General features: G+C 43.0%; 1 protein-coding gene across 1 annotated transcript; it reads left to right on the top strand.

Annotated features, from left to right (window-relative positions):
- The first annotated feature begins 9,015 nt into the window (after positions 1-9,015).
- Positions 9,016-15,834, top strand: LOC130866015 (serine/arginine repetitive matrix protein 2-like). The gene is made up of 2 exons (XM_057757239.1): positions 9,016-12,564; positions 15,359-15,834. Exon 1 carries the CDS (start codon positions 9,542-9,544, stop codon positions 10,379-10,381), a length of 840 nt encoding a protein of 279 aa, XP_057613222.1. The 5' UTR covers positions 9,016-9,541; the 3' UTR covers positions 10,382-12,564; positions 15,359-15,834.
- Positions 15,835-17,034: the final 1,200 nt, after the last annotated feature.

The following is a 17,034-nucleotide window of genomic DNA, read 5'->3' as shown; positions in this document are numbered from 1 at the left end:
TTATCCTTCAATTTAGAGATAATACCCACTTGTAACTGAGTACAAACCACTTATGTCTTTCTGGGTCTGGGTTATCTCACTCAGGTTGATTTTTTTTCTAGTTTCCTCCATGTGACTTCAAAGTTTTTAAACTTTGTCAGTTTTTTTAAACAACTGAGTAATAATCCATTGTATAAACAGTAGGTATATTGCTGTTAGTTACAGGAGTAGGGCTAGAGGTACTTACAGGAAAAGGTATAACTCAAAATGTTAAACAATTAAACAAATTGTACACTAAATCATTTTCATTGTATTAAAATTAATTACATTAAAATAGTGTTTTATAACATGTAAATTATAAAGCAACCCCTTTAGATATTGTATGTGTCCATATTTATAGCAAAAGTTTTATCTGTAGCCCAAAGGATCTCAGTTTAGTATCCTGAATACACATCCAGCAGCTTACAGCTGTTTGATTACTTAAGTCCTAAGAACTTAATGCATTCTTCTACCCATCACAAGGAATTGTACATACCTTACATGTAAATATAATTAAAAATAAACAATAAAATAAAAAGGGTCAAGAAATGACTCAGTGATTAAAAGCACAGATCCGTCCAGATAACCATAGCTCAGTTTGCAAAACCCACATTGTGACTCACAAGCATCTGTAACTCAAGTCCCGAGAATTCAATGCCATCTTTTGGCTTTCATGGGCATCAGGCACACTTGTGGTGCAAAGACACACATGCACATAAAACAATCATACAACTAATTATCCTTTAAAACATCTTACATGGCTATCTCTACACTGACAACTAGAAGTAAATGAACTGAGTTGGACTTGCAATTTTAAAATTTCTCTGGTAAATATAGAATTTCAAGTTTATTCAAGCCTAAAAAAGTCTAAAAACAAATGTTGCAGTGGTAATCAAAGTCTGTCAATAATTCTGGTTAATTATTCAACTTCCTTTGATCTCATGGATCTTCCTCAAAGGTGATGATGAATCATTGGGAAAGATAACACTCTCCTAGAAGAGCTACATGTTGTCTGTGTAGCTTTTTGTCAGCTTTCATATTCACAGTTATAAAATGTAATGACCTGCTTTTATGGAACCCTTGTATGTTTAATTTTGAAAAGTAGATCAATATAGTATGATCCAGGCAAGCTTAATAGGCCAAATAATCATGGAAAAAATACTTCTCACTGCACAGACTTTTGCTAGAACTTCCATATTTCAATCATTCCATTTACTACTTATTAATTCTTCTGTTTTCTGCTTATAATTATAGTTGTATGTAGGGATAGTCTATCAATGTAAATAATATATAAATTAAGAAAAATAAGTTCTGATATGATTTTAATCACATCTCTGACATCAATTTGAATATTTCACATTAATAAAATTACTTTCAAAATTAAATTTTTTCTTTTTTTTATTAAAAATTTCTGCCTCCTCCCCGCCTCCCTTTTCCCTCCCCCTCCCCCCACTCCCCACACCCCACTCCGCTCCCACTCCCTCTCCAGTCCAAAGAGCAGTCAGATTTCCCTGTCCTGTGGGAAGTCTAAGGTCCTCCCCCCTCCATCCAGGTCTAGGAAGGTGAGCATCCAAACAGGCTAGGTTCCCACAAAGCCAGTACATGCAGTAGGATCAAAACCCAGTGCCATTGTCCTTGGCTTCTCAGCAGCCCTCATTGTCCGCCATGTTCAATGAGTCCAGTTTTTTCCCATGCTTTTTCAGTCCCAATCCAGCTGGCCTTGGTGAGCTCAGCCCCACCGTCTCAGTGGGTGGGTGCACCCCTTGCGGTCCTGACTTCCTTGCTCATGTTCTCCCTCCTTCTGCTCATTTGGACTTGGGAGCTCAGGAACAAATTCCTTCATTTCGCTGAGAAATTCTTATCCACCCCTGAAGGTTTTATTCCATGAACATCATGTTAGTTTTGTTAATCTTCAGTTGCTGCAATTATATTTTCTTAAGTGTGTGTGGAGAGTATTAACTCATTCAGTAGAACTTTAAATAAATTACACAACTCCTTAGGTAAAGATCCCCCTGTTTCACATAGCTAGTATTATCTTGTTTAATTTCTCCTCATTTGTTTCAGTTTTGCCTGCAATATTATATTCAATGTTGAAGTTTCCACATGGCACAGTATAAAATGTGTGTGAAATGTAAAAACATATTGTTGAATTAGAATATGCAGTTATATAAGCAGCCCTAGGCCCGGTATTTTAGGGATCAACAACTCACGTTTGTTGACAGGCAGGGTACCTAATTAACCATCTTACCTTTTAATCTGATTATTAAAGTTTTGTTTATTTCACATTTATTTATTTGGTATCTTTAGTTGGGTTTGTTAGATAGGCTAAAATTATTACTCTATAAAAATATGAATTTCCTATTTTGGTGGCATTAGGACTTCAGCTAAGTCCTGCTGGTCACTGAGACAGCTGCTCTGCCCTGTACTCTGGGTGAAATGGGCTTTGCAGTATCATCCAGCCTTCTTTGGATAATGATGCTTTTTGGATCCTAATGATGTGCTGCAGTGTTAGCAATTCCTGAGAAAAGTAATGAAAATGACATGAGTCACGACACTTCTCAGCATTTTCCTTAATGTTTACAGAACACAGCATCTCCCATGCCCTAAGGAAAAGAGAAAGCTTGGCACGAGACAAACAGACTTACAACTAAACTGGTGATGATTTCCTCAGAGCACCAACCCTCCAATCCCTAGGAAAGAATGGTGCTTGCTCATCTAAAAGAGATGATGCTTGTTTTTAAATAAGGGGATGTGTAAATTCTCATCTTCCAACATGCAGGCTTATTGCCAATAAAACTCTCACTTTCCCAGCGTGATGTCTAAAAATGATGCAGCTTTATTGAATATAAGTAGCACTGAAATATTCATATTTACAATGTTGTTATTGGAGCTGTTATGTCACAGCCTTGGTCTTGGTAGCCCTAACAAACTAGACTTCTCACAGTAGTAATTATACAGATAAGTAATAAAAAAAATATAGAAAAGATTGTTCAATGTAACCCTATTGGCAGGAAGAAAAATTGGGCAGCTCCAAATATGTCTTCCATCTTTTGGTTCCTGATATTAGGTTTAGTTATCACAGGTCTATATAAATGTATAAATAAGTGGTCCTAGACAAACCTTTATATAAACTAATAGGCTGAGAAAGAAGGTCAAAATTAACAAAATCAGGAATGAAGAGAATGATATAACAACAGATACTGAGGAAAACCAGAGAATCATAAGTTTATAATTTTAAAATCTGTCCTCCACCAAATTGGAAAACAAGTGAATAATTTTTTTGATCTCACTTCCTTGGTACCACTTCCGTGATTAAATCAAGATCATATGAACAATTCAAATATACCTATATGCCCTAGTGAAATAAAAAAGTCATTAAAAGTCTCAAAAGAACAAAAAAGAAAAGAAAAGGAAAAGAACAGGGCCAGGAGGCATTTAGTGCAAAATTTTACCTGACTTTTAAAGAAGAGTTAATTCCAATACCTCAAATTATTCCACAAAATACACCAGAAAGAACATTGCTCACTTCTTTTCTGATGCCACAATTAACCTGAGACCCATTCATATAATGACCCAACAAAGACAGTAAATTGCAAAAAGATTTCCCCAATAATGTAGATTCAAAAACACTCCTAAAAATACTTTCAAACTGAATCCAAGAACACATCAAGCATTTGATATAGACTCACAGACTGACAGAAATAAATGCATAATGAGATGTGCTCGTTGCTTACCTGTTTTCAATATGGACAATTCTTATCCTGGATTTTTGTATGTCTTCTCTTATTCTATATCACAAAAACATGGGGGAAATTGACTTATTGGCTTTTTCTGTGCCTTAGGAAAAACATCACATTGGAAAAAGTAGTATATAAAACTTGCTCATCAGATTTCGTTGAATCTCTTTGTGTTGCCATCTTTGGGTTCCATCACAATGAATATCTCTTGGGTTTTCTGTTATTTATCTTTGATACACATATACTACTTCTAATTGTATTACCTCCTAAAATCTGAAAAGCTGCATATTAATATTCTATGCTTCCAACATCTTGGGCAGACTGAATCAGCCACTATTTAACGTCATCTCTATTAAATTACCTCTAATTGTTTTATTCCTCTATGCTATCTTTTCTTTCCAGAACACTGGCATATTTTCACATTATTTAAATATTCATAAGCTTCCTTTGAATTCTAAAATATAAATATACTAAAGTGAATATATGTTGAAAGAGTTTATACAAAGGAATTCATGTTTCTTATTATATGATTAAATTTATACCAACATCTTAGTATTTCTCGGAATCTTTTGGCAATATTGCTAAAAAAATACAAAACTGCTTTCCTTGCAGGAACGGTATATTACTTAATAGCTGTGCTTGATAGATCTAGGTCTCTAGAATTTTAGGAATCTCTGAAGTAACAGGCCAGCATACTTTATTGATAAGATTTAAAATGATGATTGGCACATGTCCATAAACCACCTGGTCACAACAGACCTTTAGAGTCAGTAGGATATTAAGAACATACAAAATGAGTGATTAGAAACTCTTTAGCACATCTCCGTTTTGTGCCTCTTGGTTTGAGGTATTTCATATATCTCAGGTGTCTAACTTAGAAAAGGTCTCATCATGCAGCCCTGATAAAGAGGAACAAAGAAAACACATTTGCTTTCTCTGGACTCTTTTGTAAGGGAGCTTCATCTATGAATGAAATTGCAAGGTAATGTTCTTCTGCAGTAGACATAAGTTTATAAATATTATTATTTTATGCTGAAATCAGTTTGACAGTTACTATCAACATAGTCTTACTTCTCATATACATTACACTTGGCAATTATCATTTCAGTTACTGGAATCTGGCTTTTATAAAAGACACATAATTTAGAGATTTCAGGACTGAGAAAGCAATGACAAATTGTAAGTGAGAAGGACCAAGAGAATCTTATAAGTCCCATTGAGTAAACTCTTACATTTACATTTGTTTTATATTTACCTTTTTGATATGTATGGATCATTTTCCTCGTGTATGTATCCTACATGTGTGCCTGCTGACCATTGAGGACTGGTAAGAGTGAAAGATGCCCCGAACAGAGTTTATAGACATTTTTGGTTTGCCATGTGGGTACTGCGACCAAAACACAGGTCATTCAAAGAAGAAGTGCTGTCGAACCCTTATTCATCTCTCCAGCTCCTCATATCTTCATAGCTCAGTCAATATTCATTTTAGTGAGAAAAGAACATTGCAAACTATTAAATGTATTTGCATATAATTTAAGAGCTGAGAAATAAGAATAGTTATTTACTATTACCCAATGAGGTAAGGAGAGGGTTAACTTGTTACATCCATAAGCTTCACATCTAGTGTGAACATATTTCTTCAATTTTGAAGGAAAGTTATTATGACTCCCTAACATATGCATTGTAATCTCTAGGGAGACATGAGTCTCTGATAAAGACCACTGACTGCAGGCAAACCCATTTCTTCTGGCTGGTTACATACTTGATTACAGGTAACTTCAAATTTGAGGATCCATTTCATTAAGTCTTTCTGAAAAGAAATTAAAATCCTGAGTATGATAGTTGCTCTTGTTTACACCTATGAATGAGAAAAATTAGCACAAATTGCCCTTACATCTGTTAGGGACTCCAGTCTCAGGATATAGTAAATAATGCAATCAGGAAAAGCTGGGGAGATTGTTATTTGATTAAACATTTGTTTTTCATATCATTAGCCACATGCCTTCCCCTCCAGTCACTGATTCTGTATAATATTTATACCTTTAATATGTGAGGAGTATGGGATAGGGTTCCATACTTTATTGTTAGCTTCAACTATTTGTTATATAAAACACCAAATATAGGAAAATCTCCCAGATTGAGAGGCAAACCAGGACATGAGTCATCAGCTAGCTAAGCAATATGTATCCATTATATAAGTTTTACTTTCTCAACTCCTTTACTACTTAGGCACTTGGCAAATGTTGGAATAAGGGACCATATTGACAGATACAGGACTGGAAAATAGTACTAGAAAAGTGCTTTACCCCCACTGCTAAAACAACCCTGGGAAAAATTCATGGAGTTCCATGAGGGAATGATAGCTTCTTTCCAAGGTATACAAGGTCACTGTCTGAAAATATCTACTGGTTTGTTGAACTGCCTTTTTAAGAATCTAAGTCAATCATCTCAGAAACCAAGTAACACTGCTCATTGTATAATAAAGTCTCCCTGTCAATAAAAATATATAAATCATAAAAAGCTATAACCTACTCACATGGTTAGGTTATTCATGAAGAAATAGAAATGACCATCTAAAGTATATCTGCTTTGATATACAAATTTGACAGCCGATTTCTTTGTTTAAAATTAACAGAGAGATACCACACTTGTTTAGAAAGCATGCTAATACTTCTCTGACCAGCAAGTACATGCGTCTAAATTTCTTATCATAGAGCATTATTATGAGTATATGTATTTATGTTTTCTCTTTTTGTTTGCATTTTCAAAACAGCATTTCTCTGTAACAGCTCTGGTTGTCCTAGAACTTGCTCTGTTGACCACGCTGGCCTTGAACGCACAGTAATCTATCTGCCTATGATTCCTGAGTGTTGGGATTAAAGGCATGCACCACCACTTCCCAAGCTAGAAATTAGTACTTTAGTATTACTAGATCATTTGGAAAGATGTATATCCACAGAACATGAGAGAGAGAGAGAGAGAGACAGAGAGAGAGAGACAGAGACAGAGACTCTAAAACAATGGAACAAGTGAGATTTTAAGTGATTAAATAAAACATAAGAAAGAAATGTCAGAGAATATTCTCAAAGAATATCATAAGAAAATTGCTGATATCAATTCAAAATTGAAGTTTACTTTTTTAACCACATATCTACATTTCTGAAAAATATTGTAAAGTATTTTCATAGTTACGGCAATGCAAATGAAGAACATACTTTCATAAAAAATTATTCTGATTTCCAGAACTCATTTCTAAAACAGCCATTTCTAAGAAGTCTTTTTGTGCTATCAAAATCTAGCTAGAGTCATGTCACTACGTTCAATTCCTTAGAAGCATAAATCCTTTCAAGCACAAGAGTGTCCTAGAAATAGTCCGTGGCCAGTAAGGATTAATCAGACTTTGTTCAGGTTATCAGCTATTTCTATACCATTTTCCCAACTGAGCGTTCCCACTGCCATAACGACCAGAACACATGCAGAGCTAGGTAACCGAGGCATCGTTTACAAGCTGATTTTATTGCTTTTGACACATTGAACAACAGAAGAGCCCATCAGCACAGGCACGTTAGGATGCCAGAAGTGCACTCCATTCCTTTGCAACAAGAAGTCACTGCACAGCTGAATGTATATCAAATCTTGTCATTCTTTTCTTCAAACAAATCTATAGCACACAGTCAATCGCACCAGTATTGATGAATGAATTCTCCTAAGAGAATTGAATACACTGTCTCATTTGAGAATTGAGGTAATGATGATTGTCACTCCCCACTAGGAGTTTTGTAGTGCACATAGTTTTTTCTTGACAATATGTAAATGTAGACATTTATTGAATGATTTTTACAAACAAACAAGAAAAATTACCACCAATATCCAGAATATAGAATAATACTTTATTATTTTATTTTGTTTATTCCTAGAAATGTTTTAGTCTACTTAAATATTCTAATTAGTTTTTTGTCATTATGCATAATGAAGTAAATATCATAAATATGCTCCATCTGTCTTTCTTAAAGAAAAAGCACATATATACATACACAAGTGCCTATTGTATGCATATATGAATAATTCTTTTTTTTCATTTTAAAAAATTATCTTTATTTAGGTTTTCTGAGTCAGCACATGTATTAAAGACTGATCAACATAAGGGAAATAAGACATTAACTGGACATCTTACGTCTCCCTAAACTCCAACACAGAAGGTCAGGATTGCCACCGTTACCTGAACTCCAAGCTAGTCAAGTTGTAGACAGGCTAGCAGAACGACGCACAGAGCACACGGGTGTGCAGAGGCAGAAGACATGTTAGCATTTGGCTCTCCTCTCTTCCTTGCTGACATCTTCCCATTTGACAGTCTGCTGTCTTTCCAAATGAAGTCTCAAATAAAAGCTGGAGAGATGGCTCAACTGTTAAAGGCTAGGCTCACAACCAAAAATATATGAATAATTCTACAGTTTTATTCAGAAACTGAATTGTCTCGGATTCATAAATTTGAGTTAGGCTATTTTACTACTTTACTTTCATTGTGAGGCCTTGTTTCCTAGTGTGATATCATTATGTTATGCAAAATGCAACATATGGTCGATGCCCCACCACCCAGGTTGGCTGACTGAATTAGAGACTGTTATAAAGAATGAATCACTACACGTACTTACTTTCATGTCACATTTATTTTCTTGCAACATAAAATCAGACTGATAAAAGCTAAAATGATTATTCAATTGTCTGCAATGGTGCTACCATGACAGTTTAGATACTTAGTGTTGTTCCTTTGGAGACAAGGCCACACATGCGCAGAAAATACAGTCTCCAAGTGGACTACAAACCCCAAAATGCCCAGAGCCCTTTAAAAATGGGCGTTCCAACCCGCCCTCTCTCTCTTCTCTCGCGCTCCCCCCTCCTCTTCTCCTTTCGTCTCTTCACTCCCGTTCCTTGTATGTTACCCTCCCCCATTAAAGTTTACCCACGTGGGACCCCGCGTGTCTCGTCTCTCCTTCCCCAACCCCGCGCGTCTCGTGTCTCCCCCTCCCGAACAACAACACCCCCACCTTTAAAAAATAATAACATTTTGGTGCCGTCTGCTCGGGGACCTTCTCGCCCCGGGGCCCTCACCTGAGGCCTCGGCTCTGGGTTTTGGCGCCTCCTGGAGCTCGGGGCCTCCCCCGGGACAAGGTCAGAACCGGACGACCTGCGACCACTCCACGTGTTCCAGCCATCTCGACACGGCCCTCCCTCTCCAACCATCAGCGGCTAATTCGTGAGTTTACCTGGGCTGGCTAACCATCCCCTCTCACCTGGAGGAGGCCGGCCGAGCTCCCGGCTTCCTCTGGCGTGTCCTGGGTGTGGTTGCTAACCCCCCCTCTTCCCCCGACCTTCCGCCCTAGGCTAGACCTGTTTTTATCCGCGCCCAAAAGCCCGGGGCTTTTGGTTCTCTGTCCTCTGTTTCATTCCTTTTCTTTCTTCTTCTTCATCGTGACCGCCGCTACGGTGCGGCCCGCCGCTACGGTGCAGCCCGACCTTGGCTGAATTCGACTCAGCCAAGGTCCTACCACCCCCCCTGTGAAATCGGACGCCTTTTCACAGGGCCTGGGTGTTCGTTTCGGCTGCAACGGACAGCCTTCGGGCGTAACTGTCCCCTCCTAGCCTAGACCCCCGTCTCCCGTCGAAAACTAGGACTGGGTCAGCTAGCCCATAGCACGGTCCCCTGGGTACTCTGACGCCTGTGTCCAGAGCAACTGTGTTCGGGGCATCTTCGGGTGCCTTCTGCGGATATTTTCACGGTTCTAGCCATGGGCGCTAAGTCTTCAAAACCAATTCCCCCTTCCTCTCCTCTGGGACAGCTGTTGGAAGCTCTACAGCCCCACGCCTTAATTCCTTCTGTTAAATTATCTACACTCATCCGCCTTTGCTCTAAGAGGTGGCCGTCCTACGGCCTACAGGGGAACTTTAAATGGCCATCTTGCGGGTCTTTTGACCCCGATATTCTACGGGAACTAGCTAACTTTTGCCACCGTTCTGCTAAATGTAAAGAAATGATGTATATTATGGCATTCTTTTACATGGCTTTAAAAACAAATCCTTCTACTGTCTCTCAGTGCTCACCGGCTCACATGTTCTTAGCAATGCCGCCCCACCCGGAACCTCCTGCTCCTGCTATGGACCCCGCGGACGAACCTCCACCTCCCCGGCCTCGCGGGGCTACTCCTTCCCGTTCTGCCAGATCTAACGATGGTTCTTCCATTCCCCTTTCCTCCAAAGTTTCTTTTAGGCACAAAAAATCCTCCTCCAGGTCACCTAACCGTTCTCCGTCTAGTTCCCCAACAGGCTCCCGTTCTGGATCTACAGGGATTTCGCCCAGTTCCTCCGAGGAATCTTCCACCCGCCTCCGCCGATCCCGGGAGCGGTCCCGGGAGCGGCTGGAAAATTCTCCCCACCCCCACCACAGGTCGCATGGGGGGGTGGAGGCTTCCACCCACCCCCACCGCAGGACATGCAGACAGTCGGAAACGTCTTCGGATTCTTCCCCATCCCCCTCCCGCCCCGTCCCTCGGCCGCGATCTTCCAAAGCACCTCTGGGCTCCACTCCCGCCCGCCGCCTCGCTCACTCCCTGAGGACATCAGGTTCCTAAAGGCTACCACTGCCTCCTGTGAGATCTGCCAAAAGTCAGATCCCAGGACCAAATATCGTAGCTTTCCTTTCCCTACTCACCAAGCCAGGGGCTCCCTTCCGGGAACTGACTGGCAGCTGGATTTTACTCATATGCCCACAGTTAAAAAAATTAAATATCTCCTGGTGTTGGTGGATACAATGTCTGGGTGGGTTGAAGCTTTCCCCACCTCTAACAAGAGAGCCCAGACAGTTTCTGATATCCTCCTCCGAGAAATTGTTCCGCGGTTCGGGCTCCCAACTTCTCTTCAGTCAGATAACGGCCCAGAGTTTACTTCCCAGATTTCTCAGAATCTGTCTAGGGCACTTGGAATCCCCTGGAATTTTCATATACCATACCACCCCCAGTCTTCAGGTAAGGTAGAACGGACTAACCGCTCTTTAAAGGATGCCCTCGTTAAGATGTCACAAGAACTTCACCTCGACTGGGTAAGGCTCCTGCCCCTAGCCCTTCTCAGACTTCGGGCTCTCCCAAAGGGCCCTCTTTTCATTTCACCCTTTGAACTCATGTATGGGCGGCCGGTTTTAACCCCTGGCCTCCCATCGGGAACCTCTCCCCTTCCTGATCACCTGCTCACTCCCCTCCTTTTCCACCTACGTTCACTGCTGTGGGACTTCACGGATCACTCACTACCTCAACCATGTGCCAACGCATGCCCACCGCCGGTTAAAATAGGAGATAAGGTTTTATTCTCACCTCCAGGTCAACGTCCCTTACCCCTTTCCCCTAAATGGCAGGGTCCTCTCAGGGTAATTCTTCTAACTCCCACAGCTGCCAAGCTCGAGGGAATTCCTCACTGGATTCACCTGTCACATCTGAAACCGTTCATCCCTACAGCTCAGAACAATCCTCCTTACACGGTAACTCAGACGGGACCATGTTCCCTCAAGTTCCAAAGGACAACAGGTCCAACCCCCTCTACTCCAGCCTAAGGAAAACAACGGTCTCATTTTTCATTTTTTCCTCCTGTGCTAATACACCCCCCCTTTTTCTAAATTCCTAAATAACCATCCAGTTGTCTCTACAGGAATCATCATCAAACACAGAGCCAAGAGGTTCAGGTGATAAGCAAATGCTTAACCAAGTTCCTGACATAACAGGTTTGTCACTGACTGCAGCAGTGACCCCTAAAATGTTAAGGAATATATGATTAAAATCTATTTCTTTTAAGACATTCTCTTTAAGCTCCAAGACACCAGCCGGACCCACCTGGACAAAGCAGACACAAGCAGAACGGAATAAGTATCATTCAATCAACGGAATAAGTATCATTTACCTTTTTTATTCTTATTCTTAACCCCTGGCCTCCTGAAGCCCACCCCCTCCACCCCAAATCTCCCCTCTAACTTTTTTTCTTTCTACTAATGCAACTTTTGTTTTCCAGCATCCTAACGGTGACCCAGCCACTCAAGAGCCAGACAGATACAATCTCCAGACAGATGCGATTTCTTCAATCAGCCACTTGATGCCAGCGGACAAAACATCGATATGACATCATCAGGACAATAGGACGCTCCCCGGACCCCTCGACGCCCAAAGTCAGCAGGAAGCAGTCATGAGAGACCGGGCTACGCCCCTATTCCCTACCCGTTAAGACCCTCAACCCCCCCCCTCAATTTTTTTTTTTAATAAAACCAAAAGGGTGGAATGTTGTTCCTTTGGAGACAAGGCCACACATGCGCAGAAAATACAGTCTCCAAGTGGACTACAAACCCCAAAATGCCCAGAGCCCTTTAAAAATGGGCGTTCCAACCCGCCCTCTCTCTCTTCTCTCGCGCTCCCCCCTCCTCTTCTCCTTTCGTCTCTTCACTCCCGTTCCTTGTATGTTACCCTCCCCCATTAAAGTTTACCCACGTGGGACCCCGCGTGTCTCGTCTCTCCTTCCCCAACCCCGCGCGTCTCGTGTCTCCCCCTCCCGAACAACAACACCCCCACCTTTAAAAAATAATAACATTTTGGTGCCGTCTGCTCGGGGACCTTCTCGCCCCGGGGCCCTCACCTGAGGCCTCGGCTCTGGGTTTTGGCGCCTCCTGGAGCTCGGGGCCTCCCCCGGGACAAGGTCAGAACCGGACGACCTGCGACCACTCCACGTGTTCCAGCCATCTCGACACGGCCCTCCCTCTCCAACCATCAGCGGCTAATTCGTGAGTTTACCTGGGCTGGCTAACCATCCCCTCTCACCTGGAGGAGGCCGGCCGAGCTCCCGGCTTCCTCTGGCGTGTCCTGGGTGTGGTTGCTAACCCCCCCTCTTCCCCCGACCTTCCGCCCTAGGCTAGACCTGTTTTTATCCGCGCCCAAAAGCCCGGGGCTTTTGGTTCTCTGTCCTCTGTTTCATTCCTTTTCTTTCTTCTTCTTCATCGTGACCGCCGCTACGGTGCGGCCCGCCGCTACGGTGCGGCCCGACCTTGGCTGAATTCGACTCAGCCAAGGTCCTACCACCCCCCCTGTGAAATCGGACGCCTTTTCACAGGGCCTGGGTGTTCGTTTCGGCTGCAACGGACAGCCTTCGGGCGTAACTGTCCCCTCCTAGCCTAGACCCCCGTCTCCCGTCGAAAACTAGGACTGGGTCAGCTAGCCCATAGCACGGTCCCCTGGGTACTCTGACGCCTGTGTCCAGAGCAACTGTGTTCGGGGCATCTTCGGGTGCCTTCTGCGGATATTTTCACGGTTCTAGCCATGGGCGCTAAGTCTTCAAAACCAATTCCCCCTTCCTCTCCTCTGGGACAGCTGTTGGAAGCTCTACAGCCCCACGCCTTAATTCCTTCTGTTAAATTATCTACACTCATCCGCCTTTGCTCTAAGAGGTGGCCGTCCTACGGCCTACAGGGGAACTTTAAATGGCCATCTTGCGGGTCTTTTGACCCCGATATTCTACGGGAACTAGCTAACTTTTGCCACCGTTCTGCTAAATGTAAAGAAATGATGTATATTATGGCATTCTTTTACATGGCTTTAAAAACAAATCCTTCTACTGTCTCTCAGTGCTCACCGGCTCACATGTTCTTAGCAATGCCGCCCCACCCGGAACCTCCTGCTCCTGCTATGGACCCCGCGGACGAACCTCCACCTCCCCGGCCTCGCGGGGCTACTCCTTCCCGTTCTGCCAGATCTAACGATGGTTCTTCCATTCCCCTTTCCTCCAAAGTTTCTTTTAGGCACAAAAAATCCTCCTCCAGGTCACCTAACCGTTCTCCGTCTAGTTCCCCAACAGGCTCCCGTTCTGGATCTACAGGGATTTCGCCCAGTTCCTCCGAGGAATCTTCCACCCGCCTCCGCCGATCCCGGGAGCGGTCCCGGGAGCGGCTGGAAAATTCTCCCCACCCCCACCACAGGTCGCATGGGGGGGTGGAGGCTTCCACCCACCCCCACCGCAGGACATGCAGACAGTCGGAAACGTCTTCGGATTCTTCCCCATCCCCCTCCCGCCCCGTCCCTCGGCCGCGATCTTCCAAAGCACCTCTGGGCTCCACTCCCGCCCGCCGCCTCGCTCACTCCCTGAGGACATCAGGTTCCTAAAGGCTACCACTGCCTCCTGTGAGATCTGCCAAAAGTCAGATCCCAGGACCAAATATCGTAGCTTTCCTTTCCCTACTCACCAAGCCAGGGGCTCCCTTCCGGGAACTGACTGGCAGCTGGATTTTACTCATATGCCCACAGTTAAAAAAATTAAATATCTCCTGGTGTTGGTGGATACAATGTCTGGGTGGGTTGAAGCTTTCCCCACCTCTAACAAGAGAGCCCAGACAGTTTCTGATATCCTCCTCCGAGAAATTGTTCCGCGGTTCGGGCTCCCAACTTCTCTTCAGTCAGATAACGGCCCAGAGTTTACTTCCCAGATTTCTCAGAATCTGTCTAGGGCACTTGGAATCCCCTGGAATTTTCATATACCATACCACCCCCAGTCTTCAGGTAAGGTAGAACGGACTAACCGCTCTTTAAAGGATGCCCTCGTTAAGATGTCACAAGAACTTCACCTCGACTGGGTAAGGCTCCTGCCCCTAGCCCTTCTCAGACTTCGGGCTCTCCCAAAGGGCCCTCTTTTCATTTCACCCTTTGAACTCATGTATGGGCGGCCGGTTTTAACCCCTGGCCTCCCATCGGGAACCTCTCCCCTTCCTGATCACCTGCTCACTCCCCTCCTTTTCCACCTACGTTCACTGCTGTGGGACTTCACGGATCACTCACTACCTCAACCATGTGCCAACGCATGCCCACCGCCGGTTAAAATAGGAGATAAGGTTTTATTCTCACCTCCAGGTCAACGTCCCTTACCCCTTTCCCCTAAATGGCAGGGTCCTCTCAGGGTAATTCTTCTAACTCCCACAGCTGCCAAGCTCGAGGGAATTCCTCACTGGATTCACCTGTCACATCTGAAACCGTTCATCCCTACAGCTCAGAACAATCCTCCTTACACGGTAACTCAGACGGGACCATGTTCCCTCAAGTTCCAAAGGACAACAGGTCCAACCCCCTCTACTCCAGCCTAAGGAAAACAACGGTCTCATTTTTCATTTTTTCCTCCTGTGCTAATACACCCCCCCTTTTTCTAAATTCCTAAATAACCATCCAGTTGTCTCTACAGGAATCATCATCAAACACAGAGCCAAGAGGTTCAGGTGATAAGCAAATGCTTAACCAAGTTCCTGACATAACAGGTTTGTCACTGACTGCAGCAGTGACCCCTAAAATGTTAAGGAATATATGATTAAAATCTATTTCTTTTAAGACATTCTCTTTAAGCTCCAAGACACCAGCCGGACCCACCTGGACAAAGCAGACACAAGCAGAACGGAATAAGTATCATTCAATCAACGGAATAAGTATCATTTACTTTTTTATTCTTATTCTTAACCCCTGGCCTCCTGAAGCCCACCCCCTCCACCCCAAATCTCCCCTCTAACTTTTTTTCTTTCTACTAATGCAACTTTTGTTTTCCAGCATCCTAACGGTGACCCAGCCACTCAAGAGCCAGACAGATACAATCTCCAGACAGATGCGATTTCTTCAATCAGCCACTTGATGCCAGCGGACAAAACATCGATATGACATCATCAGGACAATAGGACGCTCCCCGGACCCCTCGACGCCCAAAGTCAGCAGGAAGCAGTCATGAGAGACCGGGCTACGCCCCTATTCCCTACCCGTTAAGACCCTCAACCCCCCCCCTCAATTTTTTTTTTTAATAAAACCAAAAGGGTGGAATGTTGTTCCTTTGGAGACAAGGCCACACATGCGCAGAAAATACAGTCTCCAAGTGGACTACAAACCCCAAAATGCCCAGAGCCCTTTAAAAATGGGCGTTCCAACCCGCCCTCTCTCTCTTCTCTCGCGCTCCCCCCTCCTCTTCTCCTTTCGTCTCTTCACTCCCGTTCCTTGTATGTTACCCTCCCCCATTAAAGTTTACCCACGTGGGACCCCGCGTGTCTCGTCTCTCCTTCCCCAACCCCGCGCGTCTCGTGTCTCCCCCTCCCGAACAACAACACCCACACCTTTAAAAAATAATAACACTTAGGGTATTAAAATCTTTAGATGCTATGTCGAATGAAGTATAATACAGAGATGGGATAACAGTGGTATTCATAAAAATGGCTTTTTGGCTTACTTGCTTTGCAGTAAAATATTTGTGAACTTTTTATTCTTTTTGAAGTCACAGACACAGAATTAAGCCAAACACCAATTGATTAATTGGTTAATTATTCTGCTATATAATACAACCTGACCTCAGTTTCCCCCTTTTCTCTCCTCCCAGTCCCTGATTCCCACCTCCCCTCTGCTGTGGGAACTTTGTTTGTGATTTTGCTTTCAGTTCAGCAATGGAGCTGAGCCTTGATTGAGAGAGCAGTGCCCACATTCAACTGACTGCCAAGCATGGACTATAGAGTTTTCTGGTGGCCTCAGATGAGATAGAAGAAACAGAAAAGGAATAGGGAGGGGCCAAAGGAGATGTGTGGCTCTTTTCTAGAGGGAATCATTTTCTGTGACTCTTTGTGTCTCTATCATGCTCTACCCTAATATCTGACTCACAACCATATTTATATTAATAAAACAAACAAAAGAAGCCTCTTTACTCTCTCCTTCAGATCCATTCCTCCTAAGTTTCAGTTCAGATAAGTACAGGCCTCCCAGGGATATCAACCAAACTTGGTATAGCATGCTACTGTAAGACTAGGCACAAACCCTCATATTAAGGCTGGACATCATAACCCATAAAAGATAATATGCCCCGAATGCAGCCAAAACATTTAGAAATAGTCCCAGCTCTCACTGATAGGAACCCCACAAGGACACTAAGCCATAAAACCATAACATGCATGTAGAAGACCAAGATCAGACCCATAGAGGCTCTCTGATTTTAGATCCAGTATATTTAAGTCATTGGATTACGTGGGCTATGTTCTTGGGGTGTCCTGAATGTAAATTTTTAATTCATGACACTTATAACTGTTCATAAATATTTAAGATAATATCAAATCTTTCAATGAGATACACTCATCATAACTTAATTTAATAAAATTTAAATGGGAATTGAATGTTGTTCTTATTGTAAATATGTAACACTGCATTGGGAGTAATAACTGATAAATGAAAAATAACTTGTTTTATTTTTATAAGGA

Source organism: Chionomys nivalis, chromosome 24, assembly GCF_950005125.1.
Source record: "Chionomys nivalis chromosome 24, mChiNiv1.1, whole genome shotgun sequence".
In the NCBI taxonomy this organism is placed as follows: Eukaryota; Metazoa; Chordata; class Mammalia; order Rodentia; family Cricetidae; genus Chionomys; species Chionomys nivalis.
The sequence above is the reverse complement of the archived record's forward strand: the minus strand, read 5'-3'. Positions and strand labels throughout refer to the sequence as shown.

Bases quoted from the DNA above. Each gene is read 5' to 3' on its own strand.
- LOC130866015 (XM_057757239.1), top strand. From the start codon at position 9,542: ATGGGCGCTAAGTCTTCAAAACCAATTCCCCCTTCCTCTCCTCTGGGA.